General features: G+C 44.3%; 1 protein-coding gene across 1 annotated transcript in view; it reads left to right on the top strand.

Moving 5' to 3' along the window:
- Positions 1 to 17,599, top strand: part of EVA1A (eva-1 homolog A, regulator of programmed cell death) — a 218,339-nt gene that overhangs the window by 110,512 nt on the left and 90,228 nt on the right. Inside the window, exon 5 of the mRNA XM_009642516.1 lies at positions 1,774 to 1,917. Coding sequence (XP_009640811.1) covers positions 1,774 to 1,917 — 144 coding nt within the window. The remainder of the gene's footprint in view (positions 1 to 1,773; positions 1,918 to 17,599) is intronic.

The raw sequence follows: 17,599 nt of genomic DNA, 5'->3' as shown, positions 1-17,599 counted from the left end.
TGGGTAGCGGGGGGAAACAGGGGGGTGGCTTCTGTGAGAAGCTGCTGGAAGCTTCCCCTATGTCCGATGGAGCCAATGCCAGAGGGCTCCAAGAGGGACCCGCCGCTGGCCTAGGACGAGCCCATCAGTGATGGTGGTAGCGCCTCTGGGGTAACATAGTTAAGAAAAGGGAAAAACAACACTGCGCAACTGCAGCCAAAGAGAGGAGTGAGAACACGTAAGCGGAGCAGCCCTGCAGCCCCCAGGCCAGTGCAGCAGGAGGGCAGGAGGAGCTCCAGGCGCCAGAGCAGAGATTCCCCTCAGCCCCTGGTGCAGCCCATGGTGGGGCAGGCTGTGCCCCTGCAGCCCAGGGACCCCACGGGGGAGCAGATCCCCACCTGCAGCCCGGGGAGGCCGGGGGGAGAGAAGCCCAGGCTGGGGCAGGTTTGCTGGCCGGGCTGGTGACCCCAGGGGGGACCCACGCTGGAGTCATCTGTGCCTGAGGGACTGCACCCCGTGGGAGGGAGGGACCCACACTGGAGCAGTGCGTGACGAACTGCAGCCCGGGAAGGACCCCACGCCGGAGCAGTGCATGGGGGTCTGTCTGCCATGGGAGGGACCCCAGGCTGGAGCAGGGAGGAGTGTGAGGAGTCCTGCCCTGGGGAGGAAGGAGCAGCAGAGACAGCGTGGGATGAACTGACCCCAGCCCCCATTCCCCGTCCCCCTGCGCTGCGTGGGGGGAGGAGGGAGAGAAATGGGGAGTGAAGTTGAGCCTGGGAAGAAGGGAGGGGTGAGGGAAAGGTGTTTTAAGATTTAATTTTTATTTCTCATTATCCTACTCTTATTTCATTGGTAATAAATGAAATTAATTTCTCCAAGTCAAGTCCGTTTTGCCCATGACAGTAATTGCTGAGTGATCTCCCTGTCCTTATCTCGACCCATGATCCTTTTGTTACATCTTCTGTCCCCTGCCCAGCTGAGGAGGGGAGTGATAGAGTGGCTTTGGTGGGCACCTGGCATCCAGCCAGGGTCAACCCACCACACAAGCAAAACCTGAGGAAAATCAACACACCCAAGTCAAATCGGAGTTTTACCCTTCCCCGAACAAGATCACAATGTCCATCTCCTTTCCATGAAATGGGAATTTTCTAACAGCTTTGCACATTACTGTGATCAACTGCGTTATCAGAGAGCTAAAGAAATCTACAGGAATTCCGTGGGAATAGTATAACTGTAATATTAACGTATTTTCTGTTCCTATGACCATCTCTTAGTTTATGGGGAAACTTGTAGCGTTTCCGGATAAAAATATTGGAATGAGACTCTAAAGATCTGAATATTTTTCCATGCTCTGCACTGATTTGCTGTTGTTAGTCTTTTTACTTTTCTATGACTCTGTTTCTCCATCTATTAAAATGAAGATACTGATACTTGTCTTAGAGTCCTTTCAGACCATTATAGAATAAATGCCAGGTGAGAAGGAATAATTTTTATTACAGATAGCATTTTCCCTTTGAAAACAAGCCATCTTTTATTCACAGCCTTCTTTCTACGGATATATGGGAATTTCTGATTCTTCACTGTTCGTTTTAGTAATTTTCTTTCATCAATTTACAACTTACGAGCAGAGTTTGAGAGTCAGATAGACCTTCCCATATGAAAATAAAGATTTTTAAATATTCATGGAAAGCTCATATGTATGTGCTGTCATAGTCAGCATCTGGTAATTTTTTTACGAAATTTCTGATGTGAATGGACAAATATTCACAAATAGGTATTCTTTTTCCCTTTTAGACTGTCAGTCGGCTACTGCTCTCCAACTCATGATCAAGCGCTGTCATGGGAAAAGAAGCTGCAGCATATATGCCAGCACCTATGAATTTGGAGATCCCTGTTACCCAGGCATCCGAAAACATCTTAATGTCATCTACACCTGTGGTGAGCCATGAAATTCTCTTACTTTAACTCTCACTGGGGTATGTGTTGGATGAACTGTGGTGTGTGAAGAACGGCAAGACTTGTAATTGCACATAAAATGTTGTTGAACTTCCAGTTGGCTCATGGTGATTCTTATTTGGTCAACAAGTGAAAGCTCTGTGGATCCCCTCGGTGATTTAATTCTGCCTCATTTTCTACACATTGGCTTGATAGAAAAAGCAGAAAACATGGAAATGATATGTTGTTAACCCATTCAACACTGCCTCTGCAAGGCAGGAAAAGCTGCAGTGAAGTCAGTCCCCTCGGTGGATGCTCACATCCTGAATGTTAGCATCCTGCTGTTTCATTTCACTGCGGCAAAGCTGTGGTTATCAGCAGGGTCCTTAAGAACTTTGTTCTGTATTTCGTTTTGTACAGCAAAATAAGCCAATCACCAATCCATACTCATCCGTGGCATTAGTAGAAAATCACTCCCAAAATCTTCAGGGGAACATTGCAACATTTTCCTAACAAAATACTGTTATTTGAAAAAAATTAAACAGTTGGAGCTCTCAGTTGGGAGCTTAAGTCAGAGCGTTTTGAGCAGACACTGTACTCCTAACAAGACTAGTCATCTTATTTTGCGACAGAGAGAAAAAATGTGCCTCTCTGAGCTCTGTGGGATGAAAACAACATCACGTCTGTCTTCTTCCAGTGGTGACGTTTTGGTCATTTGTAGCTGATATATTAGAAAATATTTGCTTGAGGGTTTTGCTTACATATAGTTGTTGCTAGGACCAGCTCAGTCTCTCTCTCTCTCCATTCCTTTTTATGTCCACCTGGAAGAGGAAATTCTGGTGCTGTTTTGAATCTGCTGAGTCGATGGCTGAGCATTTAGTAGAGGAGGTGCTGGCTGTGTCCTCAGACAACAACACATCTGTGGGTCAATCTCCATGTGTAACCGCAGCACACTGAATCTGATAGATGGTATTGGAGATGGAGTTACTATGGTGTTTCGTATAGCTGCTGTAGCATGGCTGACGTACAGCACCCTGAAAAGCAGAGAGACATGCAGAAGCATCAGGCCTGAGCTCCTGTCTGCCTGTTGTTTCATTTGGGCATGGCAGGAAGGTTGAATTATTTTTCTCTTGGTTTGTTTGGTTTTGTTTGAAATGACGTAGCAAGTAATAGCAAGGCTATCCATGCAAAGCCCTGTGAATTTTCTAACCAGGAAGGTGATGTTGTTATATGACTTTTCTTCTAAAGAGGCTGGAGAGAAGCTCCTCATGGGGATTTGATGGAAACTAAAGCAATGCAGCGAAACAGGAGCTTCATAACTCAAAAATCCAGGGACGAACCGAAGAGAGCCCCATGATGTATTTCCAAGAGGATATCTCCTTCAAAGGCCTCCACAGCCTTATTCTGGCATTGTAGTCCTGGTCCCGAAGTCCACTACAAAAGGCATTAATGATCTCTTAATCTGACCTTAACTTTCCTAGTCACAGCCAAACTGCATCAGGAAATGAGTCACGCTTGAGAGCACAAAATGGCATGCTTTGCTTTTTAGTGGGTGAAATCTGCCTCATCCTTTGAAGGTGGCCATGGCTCCTTTTCAAAACCATGATCTCAGACATGTCTCTGAGCTGGATTTAGTGATCATCAGACACACATTTCTCCCCTCAAACAGCAAAATCCTTCAAAATGTAAAAACCAAATAAAAAAGAAATCAAATTCCAGTCCCATGTGCTTGTGCTGGGCAGAAGTAAATCCTGGCATTCTTTTAAAAGAAATGATAAAACCAAGCAATTTGATGTTGTTATGGTTTAGAGAACAACTGCAGTGTAGAAAACCTCCTGTTGGATACCTCTGTGTTTCACGTTTCCATAAAGCTGCATGCATCGTTGCTCCTGGTATGGTGTGCTTCTATTTTCACAAAACCTGTGGGAGTCAGAGGGCTTCGGCTGGTAGACGTGGCCTGTTTCTAGATACGTATCCCTGTTCCCCACCTCCTGCAGTTGGAAATGCTTGATCCCTGGAGCGCAGGACATGGCTTTGCTGGTATTCACTGGAGAGCAGTCAGTGACGCAGGGTAACCCTGGCATAGCCTTGGAAACGTGATGGGTGTACAGAATGGGTTTCTCTGAGCATCACTTCAGCCTTTCTCATTGCTGGTTCAAACAGGTGACTTCATCATCCGAGGGCTGGAGCACCTCTCCTGTGAGGACAGGCTGAGAGAGTTGGGCTTGTTCAGCCTGGAGAAGAGAAGGCTGCGGGGAGACCTGATTGTGGCCTTTCAGTACCTAAAGGGGGCCTATAGGAAAGATGGGGAAAATCTTTTTAGTAGGGACAGCTGTGTCAGGACAAGGGGTAATGGTTTTAAACTAAAATAGGGTAGGTTTAGACTAGACATAAGGAAGAAATTCTTTACAATGAGGGTGGTAAAATACTGGAAGGGGTTGCCCAGAGAGGTAGTGGAGGCCCCATCCCCGGGAACATTCAAGGCCAGGTTGGACGGGGCTCTGAGCAACCTGATCTGGTTAAAGGTGTCCCTGCTCCTGCGGGGGGGATGGACTAGATGACCTCTAGGGGTCCCTTCCAACCCAAAACATTCTATGATTCACTCTCTGAGATCAAGCAGGGCAGTTAGTCTGCTCTTCTCTGTCACTCTCCAGCTGCCAAGGTGCTGCAGAAGTGTGCTGCATGGTTCTGCAATTTGGACCATGTTACTGGTCTCACTGTGATGTGTCCTTGATTACTATTACTGACCCACTGTGCTGCTTCAGAAGAGGTGGTGAGACCAAGCATACTGGTGGATGTGGCGGTGTGGGTAGGAGGGCCTTCACACAGACATTTCCCATGTGAGAAACTTCAGTAATTGGGGGGACAGGGCAGCTGAACTCTGCTTTTGGTGCTAAAGCATGGGGAGGGCTGGGAAGAGAAAATTATGTCTTCTGCTGATAGCAACTGGAAGTTGAGGGAGTAATTTATGAGGTGACAAAAGGTATTATTAATTGAAAACTCATGTGTTGTTAGCAGAAACCATGGCCCTTTTGCTAAGGTGGACTTTGTGATGGGCTTTAATGCTGGTGTTGGCTGTGTAGAGCGATGACTGGTGAACAGCTAGTGAGGTGACTTATCTCCCAGTCCTGGCAGGAGAACATCTGCAAGAGTCTCTCAGGTCAGTGCATACAGACTGTTCTTCTCTGACTTGACAGCAAGAGATGAGCCCTATCCCCAATCTCTGAGAGGTAAATGGATGAGGCAACAGCTTTGGCTTCTTTAAGCCGTGTCCAAATTTCTTGGAGGTTCATTCCTCCAGCCTCCATGTTTTATTGGACATGAGAATTCTGGCCAGACATACACAATTTTGTGGATGAATCTGGTTTTAAGTAAAGTTGTCATCTAACTTCTTGCCCAGCTGTAGCTTTTTTGAATAATTTGTTGTAATTACTCCAGCCAGTGGGAGTGTCTCAAATAAGTTGGTCTCTGTATCGTGTTATATCCCTTTGCATCTTGCATTAAATGCCTATTGGCATCACTTAGCTGAGAGGGAAACGCTGTAAGTTAGCGTGTATGTACAAGATGATTGAAACGAGCGTGTAACCGGCAGCCCGACGCGATAGTGATCTCTCGTATGCATTAGGCTCCCATTAGGCCAGCCAAAGAAACAGATGAAAAATCCTCCAACGTAAAAACATTCCAAACCTGATCCTTGGCAGGAGCTGAAATACTCGATTTTGGCCCACAGCCAGATATAGCTAATGGGATGGTGAGAAAGGTGGGATTTTCCAGTATGTGGGTCCCATTACTGCATTAATAAATATATATATATTATTTTTTAAAGGGAAAGGCAAGTTAATTCTGTGAAAGCACATAACACATGGTGGGGTTGCTTTCTGAGTGTGGCAGCTAGAGGGGGATATAAAAATTTTAGCTCTGCCTTTTCTTTAAAATACCCTGAATGTCTTAGAGGAGAACAGCAAATAAGAAGGCATTAATGAAGCTGAGAAAAATAGTGCAACAAAGTCTTTCTCCCTTTCTTTCTGTTCCCCTCCCTCACCCCCATCTCCCAGTCTCCCTGTCTCTCTGCCTTTTTTTGGTATAAAGCATTGTATTTGTAATATCTGCGGGTAGCTTGTTAGTGCCATTACTGCTGTGGTTTTGTTCTTAATGATAAAAGTTACTGTACTCCTGACCTTTTCCTTTTTCTTAATTGTCCACTTACTACCTTCAAAGACTGCCTTTAATTCTCTAGATCTCTTTATACTCTAGTATACTAGACTTGGTTTTTTGGTCTCTGTTGAAGTCCTACCTCAGCAATGTATTAAAACATTGTGGGTTTTTTTCACGTGCACGGTGCCACTTGGATTCAAGGAAGTGTTTAAGTGTGTGCTTTTTTTTAAGACCCATGCATAAACACCATGAAAGTTAAATATTTTCTCAAATACGTCCTTGAGTGGGGATGAGGGGCTTGTCTGTGTGTCAAGAGAAACCTTATTATTTGCACTGCAAGTCAAGAGAAGGGAGCAATCCAGACTGTCCTGACCACCAGACCTGCTGTTCTTTAAATACAGGCACCGGTCAGAAATGGCCTGATGAAGAAAAAAAAAGATGTAGATTGTGAATTTCTTTGTATCTAGGTGTGTTTCAGTGGGTTGGCTATCGGCCCTGATAACTGGTGACTTTTTAGTGCCTTTGCTAGACATATGTTGGACAAAATGGAGGAAATGTGGCCTTGGATGTATTTTTTATGTGAATATCCATCGTGTGTTTAGGGGGGTATGTGCCTCCTGCTTGATTCATGCTCAATGGAAAGGAGTTGTTGGGCTGAGAGCTAATGAAATACCATGGCAACTCATAAATTGCTTGGAAAATCCTGCAGTTCTGCCACATTAATAATCTTGCCATCCTGCTTTATGAGGCAATAAGCTGAGACCCGAGAGGCCAAGTGCTTCACATCCCAACGAGAGAACTGGGCAGGTAAAGGATAAAGCATGAGTGCAGGGACAGCAGCTACTGGTTTGTGGTGTCTGATGCTGCTGGGAGACCAAATGGGGTCAATGAGATGTAGTAGAGATGCTCTGGGGTCTTGGGGGTGTGCTGACCTTTGCTTTCTCTGGGTACTTGGGAAAGCAGTCTGGCTTTCTCCAAAACGTTGTTTTTAAATAAATATTCTGTCAAGTTGGACAGAAGGTAGGGTCTGTGTTAGATGAGAACTCTGAGGTTGTTGCCCTCATGATGGTGATAAGGAGGGAGGCTGAAGAGCCGCACAAATTCTCTCCTGTCATCTCACAAAGGGACTGTGCTCCGGTCCATTCTCTCCTATGCAGTAAATCCATCAGTGCCTCAGGCTGGATGAATGTAATGGTCCCTTTCGCTCTTAAAATTTATGAATCCATGAATGTAGAGAATGTTTTTATCACTGCAAAAATGCTTTCTGTTGCTATAAAAAGCAATGTCCAAAATCTGCAAAAAATCGAAAAGGAGAAATTCCAGACTTCCAAGAAAAAACAAAAGCCTTTTAGACCCATTTGAAACCGGGCAATGCAGACAGGGTCTTGCTAGAGAAAGACAGACAGAATATATAAAGCAAACTTTCTTTCTTCAAAATTGAAATAAAATTGACATTTGCAAACAAGTAAACATTTTAGGCAACCTAGCTCTAGGGATGTTAAACTGAATGTATAATGTCTGCTAATGTCTGCTTAATTGTGATTCTAGCGTCATACTGTAAAGCAGAATTTACAAACATGTAGATTTAACACTCATGGCCACAGAGTTTGACCTACCAAATAAATAAAGAACAGAATAATGATATAATTCCATTATGTGGCTACTTTCAATGTCAAGACTCTGGGTTCAGAGATGGTTTGGGACATTTGCTCAAATCCTCCGTCTTATTTTCTTAAGATAAACAGAAGTTTGTCTGGTAATTTTTGTATCAAGCCTATGCTTCAAGCTATAGTATATTTTTTAAAAAGCTATCCAGTCCTCAGGTAATGATGGCAATAATGAAAAATTCATGAAATGGGATTCATCTGACCAAGTGTAGACACATAAACCATAGAGATTTATAGTATAGATGTTCCCATCGGAGAAAAACTCCTTTTACAGGTAATGGAGAGCAACAGCTGCTTTTGAGGCACAAATCATCTCATCCTAAAGTAGGTGCCTGAAAGAGATGAACTGTGTATTTGAAGTGATGGTTCTCCTGTACTGACTATAAAGGGTACAGCTGGGATACTGTTATCTACATGTAGGACCTCTACAGTGCAGATATCTACATCTGGTTAGATGGCGTTCAACCACCATGTTCTTACACAAATGCTCCTTTTGGTCGAAATTATCATTGCCACATAATGATAATACCAGTGTTTTCTCCTTACATTTACTGGTTTCCACTCCCACTGTTTGACTGGATTGCCAATTATCATTGATAAGGTAAGAGACGAATGTGATGCTTATTTAAGTTCTTAAGGGGGATTTCTTCCTCTAAACCTTGAGAAATTACCTGTAGGCAGACAGGAGCGTTAGTGTTGAAAAAGTTCTCAAATAGCAGCTCAGTGTTTTGCACCCCAGCTCAGGGTCACATCAGTCTCCAGGCTTGGGTTTGGAGAAGGATTTTCCTATTCACTGGATTTGCATTGGATTGAGGTCCACTTTCTACATTTCACTTTTATAAATTCCTTTGAGATTTCTAGGAGCTAGGATGGGGTCAATAGCTTTGCTGTCTTCTTTGACTGTCTTTCAGGTTTTTATTCTTTTGGTCTTTTGTTCTCAAGGTCAGATTTCTTGTAGACTGTCAGGGACTGGTATGGGGTGGGGGGCAGAGTAGATTTTCACTGGTGATGTAGCATCTATGGCCTATTCCTGCAAGCCAATGGACTTGTTAAACCTCCTTCCAGCCCTTTACACATTTCCATTCCGGGGAAGGAAAAGCGAGGAGCATGTTTCTCCTTTCAGAAAATTAGACCTCACTTTCAGAAATACTCATACTTCACAGGACCTGTTAAAAAAGCACGTGGCAGTGTAACTGAAGACTGCACCGTGATGGGTAAGCACAAAGCTTAAGGCTGACATTTTCCAACTTCTGAGGCTGTGACTTTGTCGTCTTTGGTGATGTCTTAACAATTTTTTTGTGGATGCAGTTTCCTGGATCTAAGAGAAAAACGAAGAAGGAAGCCCCTCAGTCAGCAAGGCTCATATAATTTGGATTCATGGCACGGATCTGTTGGAGATCATGGATTACCTGAGGGCAAAGGCAAGGTGCCATCTCTTTTGCTGACCAGTGCTAAAGTGAGTGGGGCACACACTTTATTAATGGCCTCGGAGGCACTTGCTAAGAATAGAGACTCTAGTAGCTCTGCCATCCTACATCGAGGAGGAATATGCTACAGAGGCAAAGAACTGTTTAGGTTTAATGTTAATGACTGCACAAGAATGTGAAATGTGAGTGGCATGGCACAAACAGCCCGAGTAGTTTTAAGATGGAGCTTGGTAAATTAGGTAATGGGAGGCTGCCATTGCGCTGCTCCTGTTGTCTGTGCTTACTGTACAACTCACCGTAGCTTAATCTGAATCACACACCCAGAAGAGTCTGAACATGTGTGGCCTGGCTGGCCCAGACACAGCAACTCTTCATTACCAGGGCAGAATGAGCCTGTGTCTGACATGGATTAGGGTAAATAAATATTCTGAGGAAGCAGAGCTCTGCATCTCAGGTGGAGGAGGAGCAGGTAATGCTGTCAGCTCAAGGGAAAGTCTTGAAAGCCCTTTGATTCTTGCAGAGGAGAAACGGAGACCTGGAGATAAAAATCATTGCCTTGGGGATGGGGAGGAAGGAAGAATGGGCTGGAGGAAGCAGAGAGGGAGTTCAAAGGACAACTTTTACAATGATCCTAAGCAGAATGAGCTGTAAGACAAGTGCCGCCTTACAATTAGGCAAGCTTTGCAAGCCTGCTGCTGTGACCTGCCATCTCTGCCATTACGGGAGCCTCCGCTATGGGGAAAAAGAAGAGTCCCATAAAGAGTTAGCTAAAGGACTCTGTAGCCCCTGACCCCCACCGCTCACAAGGTGTGGGCACCTGAGGCTTTTATTCCTTTTATCTCTATTTTTTTTGATTTTGTTTTAGTTGATAAGGACCACGGTCTAAAAGTCACAGGGGAGTGCATCAGGGGCTCGCTGTGAGGTTCCTGTTGGGGGCAAGGGGCTGCTGCCGATCATTTTGGTCAGGGTCCATGCTGCTCCTGGCAAGGGGCTGCTAGAGTTACAGTCATGCAGGGAAGGGTGGTCTGGCTGGCCTGGTGGAGTGGGTGATGGCAAGGACAGGAAGCAGGTAGGTGGGACCTTTTTCATTCTGGTATTATCCATATATTTTAGAAATTTAGGAATTTAAGAAATGTTTTAGAATGGACCCAGAGTTTCTATTGTAATAGCTGTAATGCTAAACTGTAACGTAACCAAGATTTTACGGTGGCTAACACAACTTTGAGGTTTCTAAACAGATTTGCTCAGTGAATGATTTCCTCTGGCATAAATATGCACATGTCCTTGGGGTTGAACAAGCAATCTGCAAACTGGAGAACTGATTTCAGGCTGGGGGTGGATCTGGGGGTCTGCCTGGCTGTCCTGAGACCTCCCTGCTTGAATAGGAAGGACATGGCCTTGAAAGCAGTTATGATCCATCCATGATTTCTCCAGAGGAAAGCAGATCTACCTGAGAATGATTGGGAAAGATGACATCTGAATGCAATTTATCTAAAGGAAATCTTTCGGGAAGTCTGGAGGTAAATGGAGCAGGATCAAAGTTACATGGTTGTCTATATGGTGATTCTTTTTTCTGTAAGCATAACCCTGCTGTCCAGACTTTTTTTCCTTTGTCATACTGACTCCCTTAATGGTCTTCTTTTAAAAGTTCTGGCCAGGAATAAGTGGTAGATATTTACCATTGTAGTTTCCCAGGCTACTTTCTTACCTGGGAACCTTATTGAGTAGCCTCATTAAATAGAGTTACTGTTGATTCTCCATGCCTGTCAAGACCGGCACAGGTTTTAAATATAGTAATTAACAGTAATGTTGCCATGTATGAGTCTTCTTCACTGAGAAGGGGGTAGGCGGCCAGTCTGGCAGCCCCCTTCCTGCAGGAGACCGCAGGCTACAGCCAGAGGAATGTCTCCGCAATGAATGGCTGACCCTTCATTCAGTGGTCATCCTAACTCCTCCTAATTGAGCTTAATGCCAAAAGCGTTGACACCTTGATGCTAACTCATTAGTGCCTGGAGGCTACTGGCAATTGCTGACAGCTCAGTGAAACACTCATTAGATTAAATTTAAAGGGAGCGTTTGACACCATGACCAATTAAGATATATTTGCATGGGTTGCATATAGATTTGCCTTTTACTTTTTGAAAGTGTATCAAGACAATGCCATTCCCTTGCACCGTTCATCGGAGGATTCACAGCTGGTGTCTTTCTGCGAGCACGTGCACATTTCTCTGCTGTGCACGTACCACTGCCCTGCTGTTTTCTAGCTGCCCTCTCTTCTCTTTCTCCACTTTAATGTGAAGCAAACAGGAAATTCTCTGGGATCTGGAAAAACCTTTTTCCTGACCATGAAAAGAGAAGTGGAAGAGCGGGACGGAGAAGGGAAATAAAAAGCAATTTTGTGAAAGCCACTGAGGATGCAAATGTACGTGATCTCCGTGATGGGGTCCGTTGGCACAATTGAGGTTTGTGAGCTGCTGCTGAAACAGAATAACAGTCACAGCCATGCAGGGGTGTCTGTAGCCAGTTGATGAAAGGTACGTGGGCATCAAATGTGTATTTAATTGCTGGGAAGTGGACTAATGATTTACACAATGTTGCCATGCCTACTGCCCTCAGCAAGGCCTGTCCTGTTGTGCAATGCACTCACTTATTAAGAAGCCATCCCTGCTATGAGTAATTTCATGATTACATAGGCAGGGCCAGGCAGACTTGGGGAGAAAGTGTTAGTCTCATTTTACGCATGCAGACAATGTTTACGCAAGGGTTTGTGTCATAGGAGCTGAACTGAAGATCTATCAGCGTAACGCCTTACCTGTCCATGCCTCCTCTCTACCTAGTGGCTTATCGGTGTCTGTTCTGTGGTGACTTTGTTAGATGAGTACATCCATGCTTTGTTCTCCAGGTGGGCTTTTCACCACACCATATTTCATGCCTGATCCGTTCTTACATGAGATGAAAAGAAAGCAGCAGGATGTGGAGAGATAATATGTATTTTTTTCCTGTCTTGAACCTGAGCTGTGACTCTCCATGGCCAAAACAACCAGGGAGGGAGCTCCGTAGCAGCCAATAACGCTCCCTGCCCTGCATGGACTAGGCAGGGAGGATACTGCTGCGCCTTATATGACTTACGTGATTTATAATGGCTAAACGGTGGCCAATCATTCTTCATCCATATGTCACTAAAGAGCATTTATCTTGTTCCAGTCCAAGTGCTCAGCTGGGAGAGGCAAAGGGATGGTAGAGTGTAGAGGCTGACATTTCCATGTCTTCCCACTACTCAGGAACATGCCCAGACCCATTTCATCCTTCAGTGGTGTGAGAGAAGTCCAGGGAGCCACTCTTCTCCCTGACTTTGGACATTTTCTTGCATTCCTGTTGGAACTCCGAGGCCTGGTGCATGGATATTTTATCTTCTGGCTGTATGGAAGTCCTGGAAAGGGATTTTACAGTCTTGGTACCTGGTCATCCCTGCATCAGTGCTTAGAGATGGGCATGCCAGTGAGTCATTTAAGAGTAGAAGCTCCAAAAATGTTCATTAGGTAATGTCTGCTCAGTATAGATGACCTTTTGGGGGGCACACCACCTTCAATTACAGTGGGGAGGACATTGCCGTGGGAGTTACATCCCTGCAGTCTTGATCTTCAAGAGACTTTCCTAAACATTCAGCTGGCATCTACTTTTCCTACCTCCATTCCATGACCTCCATTTATTCAAAGTGTATGCACCCAAACGGTTAATGCCCCTTCAGACAGACACTTCAAATACTGTTGACAGTGGCTACTTTTCATGTCCTGTTTTAGTCATTATTTAGCTAAGCCATTCATGTTCAGCTCCTTTAATCTTTCCTCATAAATCAAACCTGTCCAGTTGCTCAATTGTCTTTTTGTTGCTCTTTCCACAATTAACTATATCTTTTAACAAATACTGGGAAGGCTTATGATTATTTTTCCCCTGGGGGCCGGCAGAGACTTGCAATTTCTTTGCCATATATTAGCAACAGCTGTCGTTTCAGCATTATGCAGTACCAGCACCACTACCCAAGAAGAACTGACTCCCTCTCTGGAGTTTCAGTCCCAGGTATCCTGCTGCTCTCTCACTTATTTTCCCCTCTTTTAGGTGAACTGGGCCAAAGAAAGTAGCATTTTCTGAATGTCAGAATAGAGAAGCATTTCTGCATGGGGAAAACAGGATCATGGGGGACAGTATCAGCATCCCTAGCTGGCTGGTTCTGTTTCCAGGCTTACTAATACAAAGGCCTGGGGCCTTAAGGATGACTGATACTGCATAATATAAACAATGAAGCAAATCCTACTAAATCCCTTTAGAAGATATTTAACTAAATTCCTAACCCATGAGGCCACCCTGGGCCATCTCTTATCTTTGAAAGCCATCTCACAGCTGCCTGCAAAGACTCTGGAGGCTGGTTAATAAAGGCAGATGGACCCTTGGTGTCGGTGCCTTCAGGGGAAGGAGCAAAAGAGGGAGAGCATACGCTTGGAAGTCTCTTTTTTGAATGGGTGTCACTCCATTGCAGTCCAAGCCAAAGCCTTGGGGAGAGGAAGATACCTGGTACGCAGCTTCATCTGGAGTCCGACAAACCTGTTCCCTAGCTGGTCAAAAGTTGCCTCAGTCTGGATGCTCATACCTCCCAGTGACCCAGGGAGTATGTATCAGGGGCCAGTTTGTAGATAGGGCTTGCTCTGTCTAGTCCCTAGGTCATATGTATTTGCTTCAAGCTTTGATTAAATTCTTGTAGTATTTCCTTTAGAAGAAAAAAACCAAAACAGCCCTCTTCGAAGATACCTTTGCCTTTTTCACAAGGGTACATGAAAAATTAGGAAAAAAATAGATGAGCTCATAAAAGGGCAAAACTTCAGCACATTTTTTGCCTCTCCTCCTTATCAGCAAGTGTTGCCTCTTTATTTTTGGACCAGCGTGGTAGTTAGCATAGCCCAGTGGACAGGCGCTGGCCTAAGGTCAAGAGGCTTTCTTCTTAGCCCTGGTTTGTCACCAGCTCTTTGGTCCTCGGCAGCCACTTGGCTTCCTCCTGCCTTGTCTGGTTAGGTTGCAGCTCCTAGGACTGTTTGCTCAGCATCTGGCACGAGAGAACAGCAGCCTCACCACCTCCCTGGGGCCTTCAGTTTATGCATCTAGTGCAGACATGATCACACAGATGTGATAAGTCTCTACTTTCAGTGCCTACCGTTGCTGTTGAACTTTATTGACATGAAGCTTTGGAAAGATCAGGTATTAAGCTCCTGCCTGACATATCCGTTGTTGTCATGATAATTCACTCAAAGAATTACAAAATCATAGAATACCAGGTTGGAAGGGACCTCACGGATCATCTGGTCCAACCTTTCTTGGCCACAGTCATGAATTCAATGACTGTCTCACATTTCTCTTTCATTTTTTTTGTTTCTTCTGAAGTATTGTTATATTTCTTATGACTGTGAAATAACCCTGACATTAAATTCTCTTCTCCCCTATGTTTTTTCAGTGAAAAAGCCAAACCATCCAGGATTTATCCCAGGATTACATACTAACACACATTTTTTAACGTGCTGTATATTGATCAAAGGGTCTGACTTCTGCTGTATGAAAGCTGTACCTGATTCCCACAAGTAAGAAAGGCAGAATTTCCCCTCTGTGCTATTAGAGCTTATCAAAACCTTCTGCAGATGCCTTGGGTATTGGTGAAGAATGAAGCATAGGACGGTAGTGCTGTGTTGTAGCTCTCTGTGGAAAGGATCACGCAACCCAGTAGATTGGAGTTGGAACGTGTGTGATGTAAATTTTCTGTCAGATGTTCCTTAGCCCATTACAGTATTAACAAACAAATGGATTTTCTTTCCTTCCTCACCTCATCATTCTTTGTCCCCTAAGCAATGCTTAATTAAATGTGAGGGTGCCTCTGACAGTAAAGAAAATGAAACGGGGAAGGCACAGATATTGGTTTGTATTTTTTTGTTTTTCTTTCCTTCCTGTTCCCATTCAGCGTTGTCAGGGTAGTGATTTTCTCTTAAGCAACACTTAGGCATATGCATATGTTTGCATTTAATTTCCAGATGGGGAGGCAGGCTTCTAATAACAGTGCAAGTTGCTGCTTTATAGACCTGGATGACTGACTGACTTACCTTCCTTTTGCAGCTGGCCAAGAAACTGCGCCCCATACCCTGTGATGCTGACATGCTCATGGCTGAGCCAGGCTTTTTGACTTTCAAGCTAGACTGGTGCAAGAAATGATTTACCTGCCCTAGACTGCGAAAAGGTCTACCAGCTCTTTTACATGTGTGAGGCTGGCTCGCTCTTGGATTCAGGATCATACGAACTGCTTTACTTTTTGGCATGATGGCTCTTTGTAAATGTGTTTCCTGAAGTCTTGAGCAGATAGGTTTTATTCAAGGAAATGTATTTAGTCGTTAGCACTGACGTTTTGGTTAGGGCAAAAATATTTTCCTAAGTGAAGGGACTTGTAATATTTCCTCTCTGTTTCTCCGTAAGTGCTCTTCTGCAGACTTCTTGGAGGGAACGCCATGTCTCTAGCTGTGTCTCAGGTGTCTTGTCCTGGCTTAGTGAGCTGTGTTTTCCTGAGGGACCTTGCTGAATGAGCCATAGATGTCAGCATAGCCGAGTCCAGATTACAAATGCTTTTGAAGTTCAAGACTAAAGGTTTGGACCAGCAGCGGATGCAATCTTGAGTGTAAGTAGAGGGATGGATTACTGAGTGCACAGCCATATTGATCTGAATAGGAATGCAGTTGCAAATAGGTATGTTATTAAACACGCTCTAATGCTGCCCAGATGTAGCCGTCTACAGTGTAATCAGCTACATATGGACTAGATACGCTGGCCTCCCTTTGTAGTCAGTATGTGAAAAGAAATAGGCATTTCTAGCTTGCAGTTCATCTCATTTTCAAGCAGGTATCTCAGGCGCCTTACAAGTGCTTGTTTCTCTTACTTATAAAGGAGCCCGTGGTGACTAGATTAGGTGTGAACACCTGCACTGTTGACATCTGAAGTTAGGTCAGATATTTCTTACTTTGAATGTGCTTTCTACAGAATCACATGTTTTCAATGAGTATTTGTCATTGCTTTCCTGAGTCTTCAAACTCCATGACTTTTAAATGAAGTTCTAGCACCTTGTTGATGGTAAGTTTACTAAATTGCTAAGTAGTTCAGTAATATCTGCTTTCAGAAAATGTCTCTTCTGAAGGGTTCTTAACTTTCACTGGGTTTGAACCCAGTCTTGCAGGATGGGATTTAGGTTTTGATTGTGATAATGAATGTAACTGTTTAGAAATATCAAAGCTCTTGCTGTAGCCAAGGAAACTTGTTTTTGTACTGACCAGATATCTAGAGCTCAGTAGCCCATGTATACACATATAGTGGTATTTTAGACAATTTGTTATATTTATAGTTCCTGCCTAATATTTGAACACTCTGTCTTTGATGTCTCAGCCTGGGGCCTTTCAAAAGCACTGGACAGTCATGTTTAACTGGATTGTGAGTATTTGACCAGCTGAATTATTCTTCAACTGTAAAGACCGGATGAGTACTGACAGTAATGGGAGCTCACATGCCTAATACCCATGTGGACATTTACACTGCAGACACCTAGATGTGGGTGTCTGAATCCAATGCTGACTCCCCCACTTCTTGTCACTGTGCAAAGATGAAACCTCGGGGAAGGGTTTATCTTTTTCTAAGGGATGCAGTGGTCCTAATATAGTTTCATTGCTCTGGCAGCTGTCCCTGTGGAGGACAGCAAGAATGCAAGAGAGAGAAGGCTCGTGTTGCTATTTATTTCTTGTTTTCACCCATCTTTGAAAACAACGGATCCCAAAAATGGACATGGCAGTGTTATCCTTCTTATGGCATGGAAGAGCAAAAGTCTATTCTCTATTTTGAGACATCAAAGGAATCCGTGTCCTTCCAAAGGGCATTTCCTTTTTCCCAGTTAGCGATAAAAGAAAAACATTCCTATTCTTTTTATTTCAGTGGAAACTTACCCAGTTCAGAAGCAAGAGTTTTGGGGCTAGGGCTAGAGTCTATAACACGGAAAACACAATAATTTGCAATCAGAAATGCTTTGTACCAACCCAAGAACAACAGCTTGTCCCACAGTCAAAAGCTCCTGGTGATATTTATGGTCTGTAGTAATGCAGAGTGCTCCGGCATGTCCATATTTTGCACACCAGCTCTGTGGCATGTTTGTCCACATGGAAGCAGCTGGGGTGACACCAGTAGAGCTGTGAGCACCTCCATAACCCTTCTGACTTCTGACTGCCTGGCTGTCCTGTGCGCACTCTGCCCTGCCAGGGCACAGCTGACCATGGCATGGCCTCGCGTGCCTGGAGGTGTTACCCCGAAAGCCTAATGCAAGCAGGGGAGGCTCTGCCTTATTTGGAAGATGTGCTCCGGCCAAGCCTGCAA

Source organism: Egretta garzetta, unplaced genomic scaffold (assembly GCF_000687185.1).
Source record: "Egretta garzetta isolate BGI_Z169 unplaced genomic scaffold, ASM68718v1 scaffold87, whole genome shotgun sequence".
Lineage (NCBI taxonomy): Eukaryota > Metazoa > Chordata > Aves > Pelecaniformes > Ardeidae > Egretta > Egretta garzetta.
The sequence above is the reverse complement of the archived record's forward strand: the minus strand, read 5'-3'. Positions and strand labels throughout refer to the sequence as shown.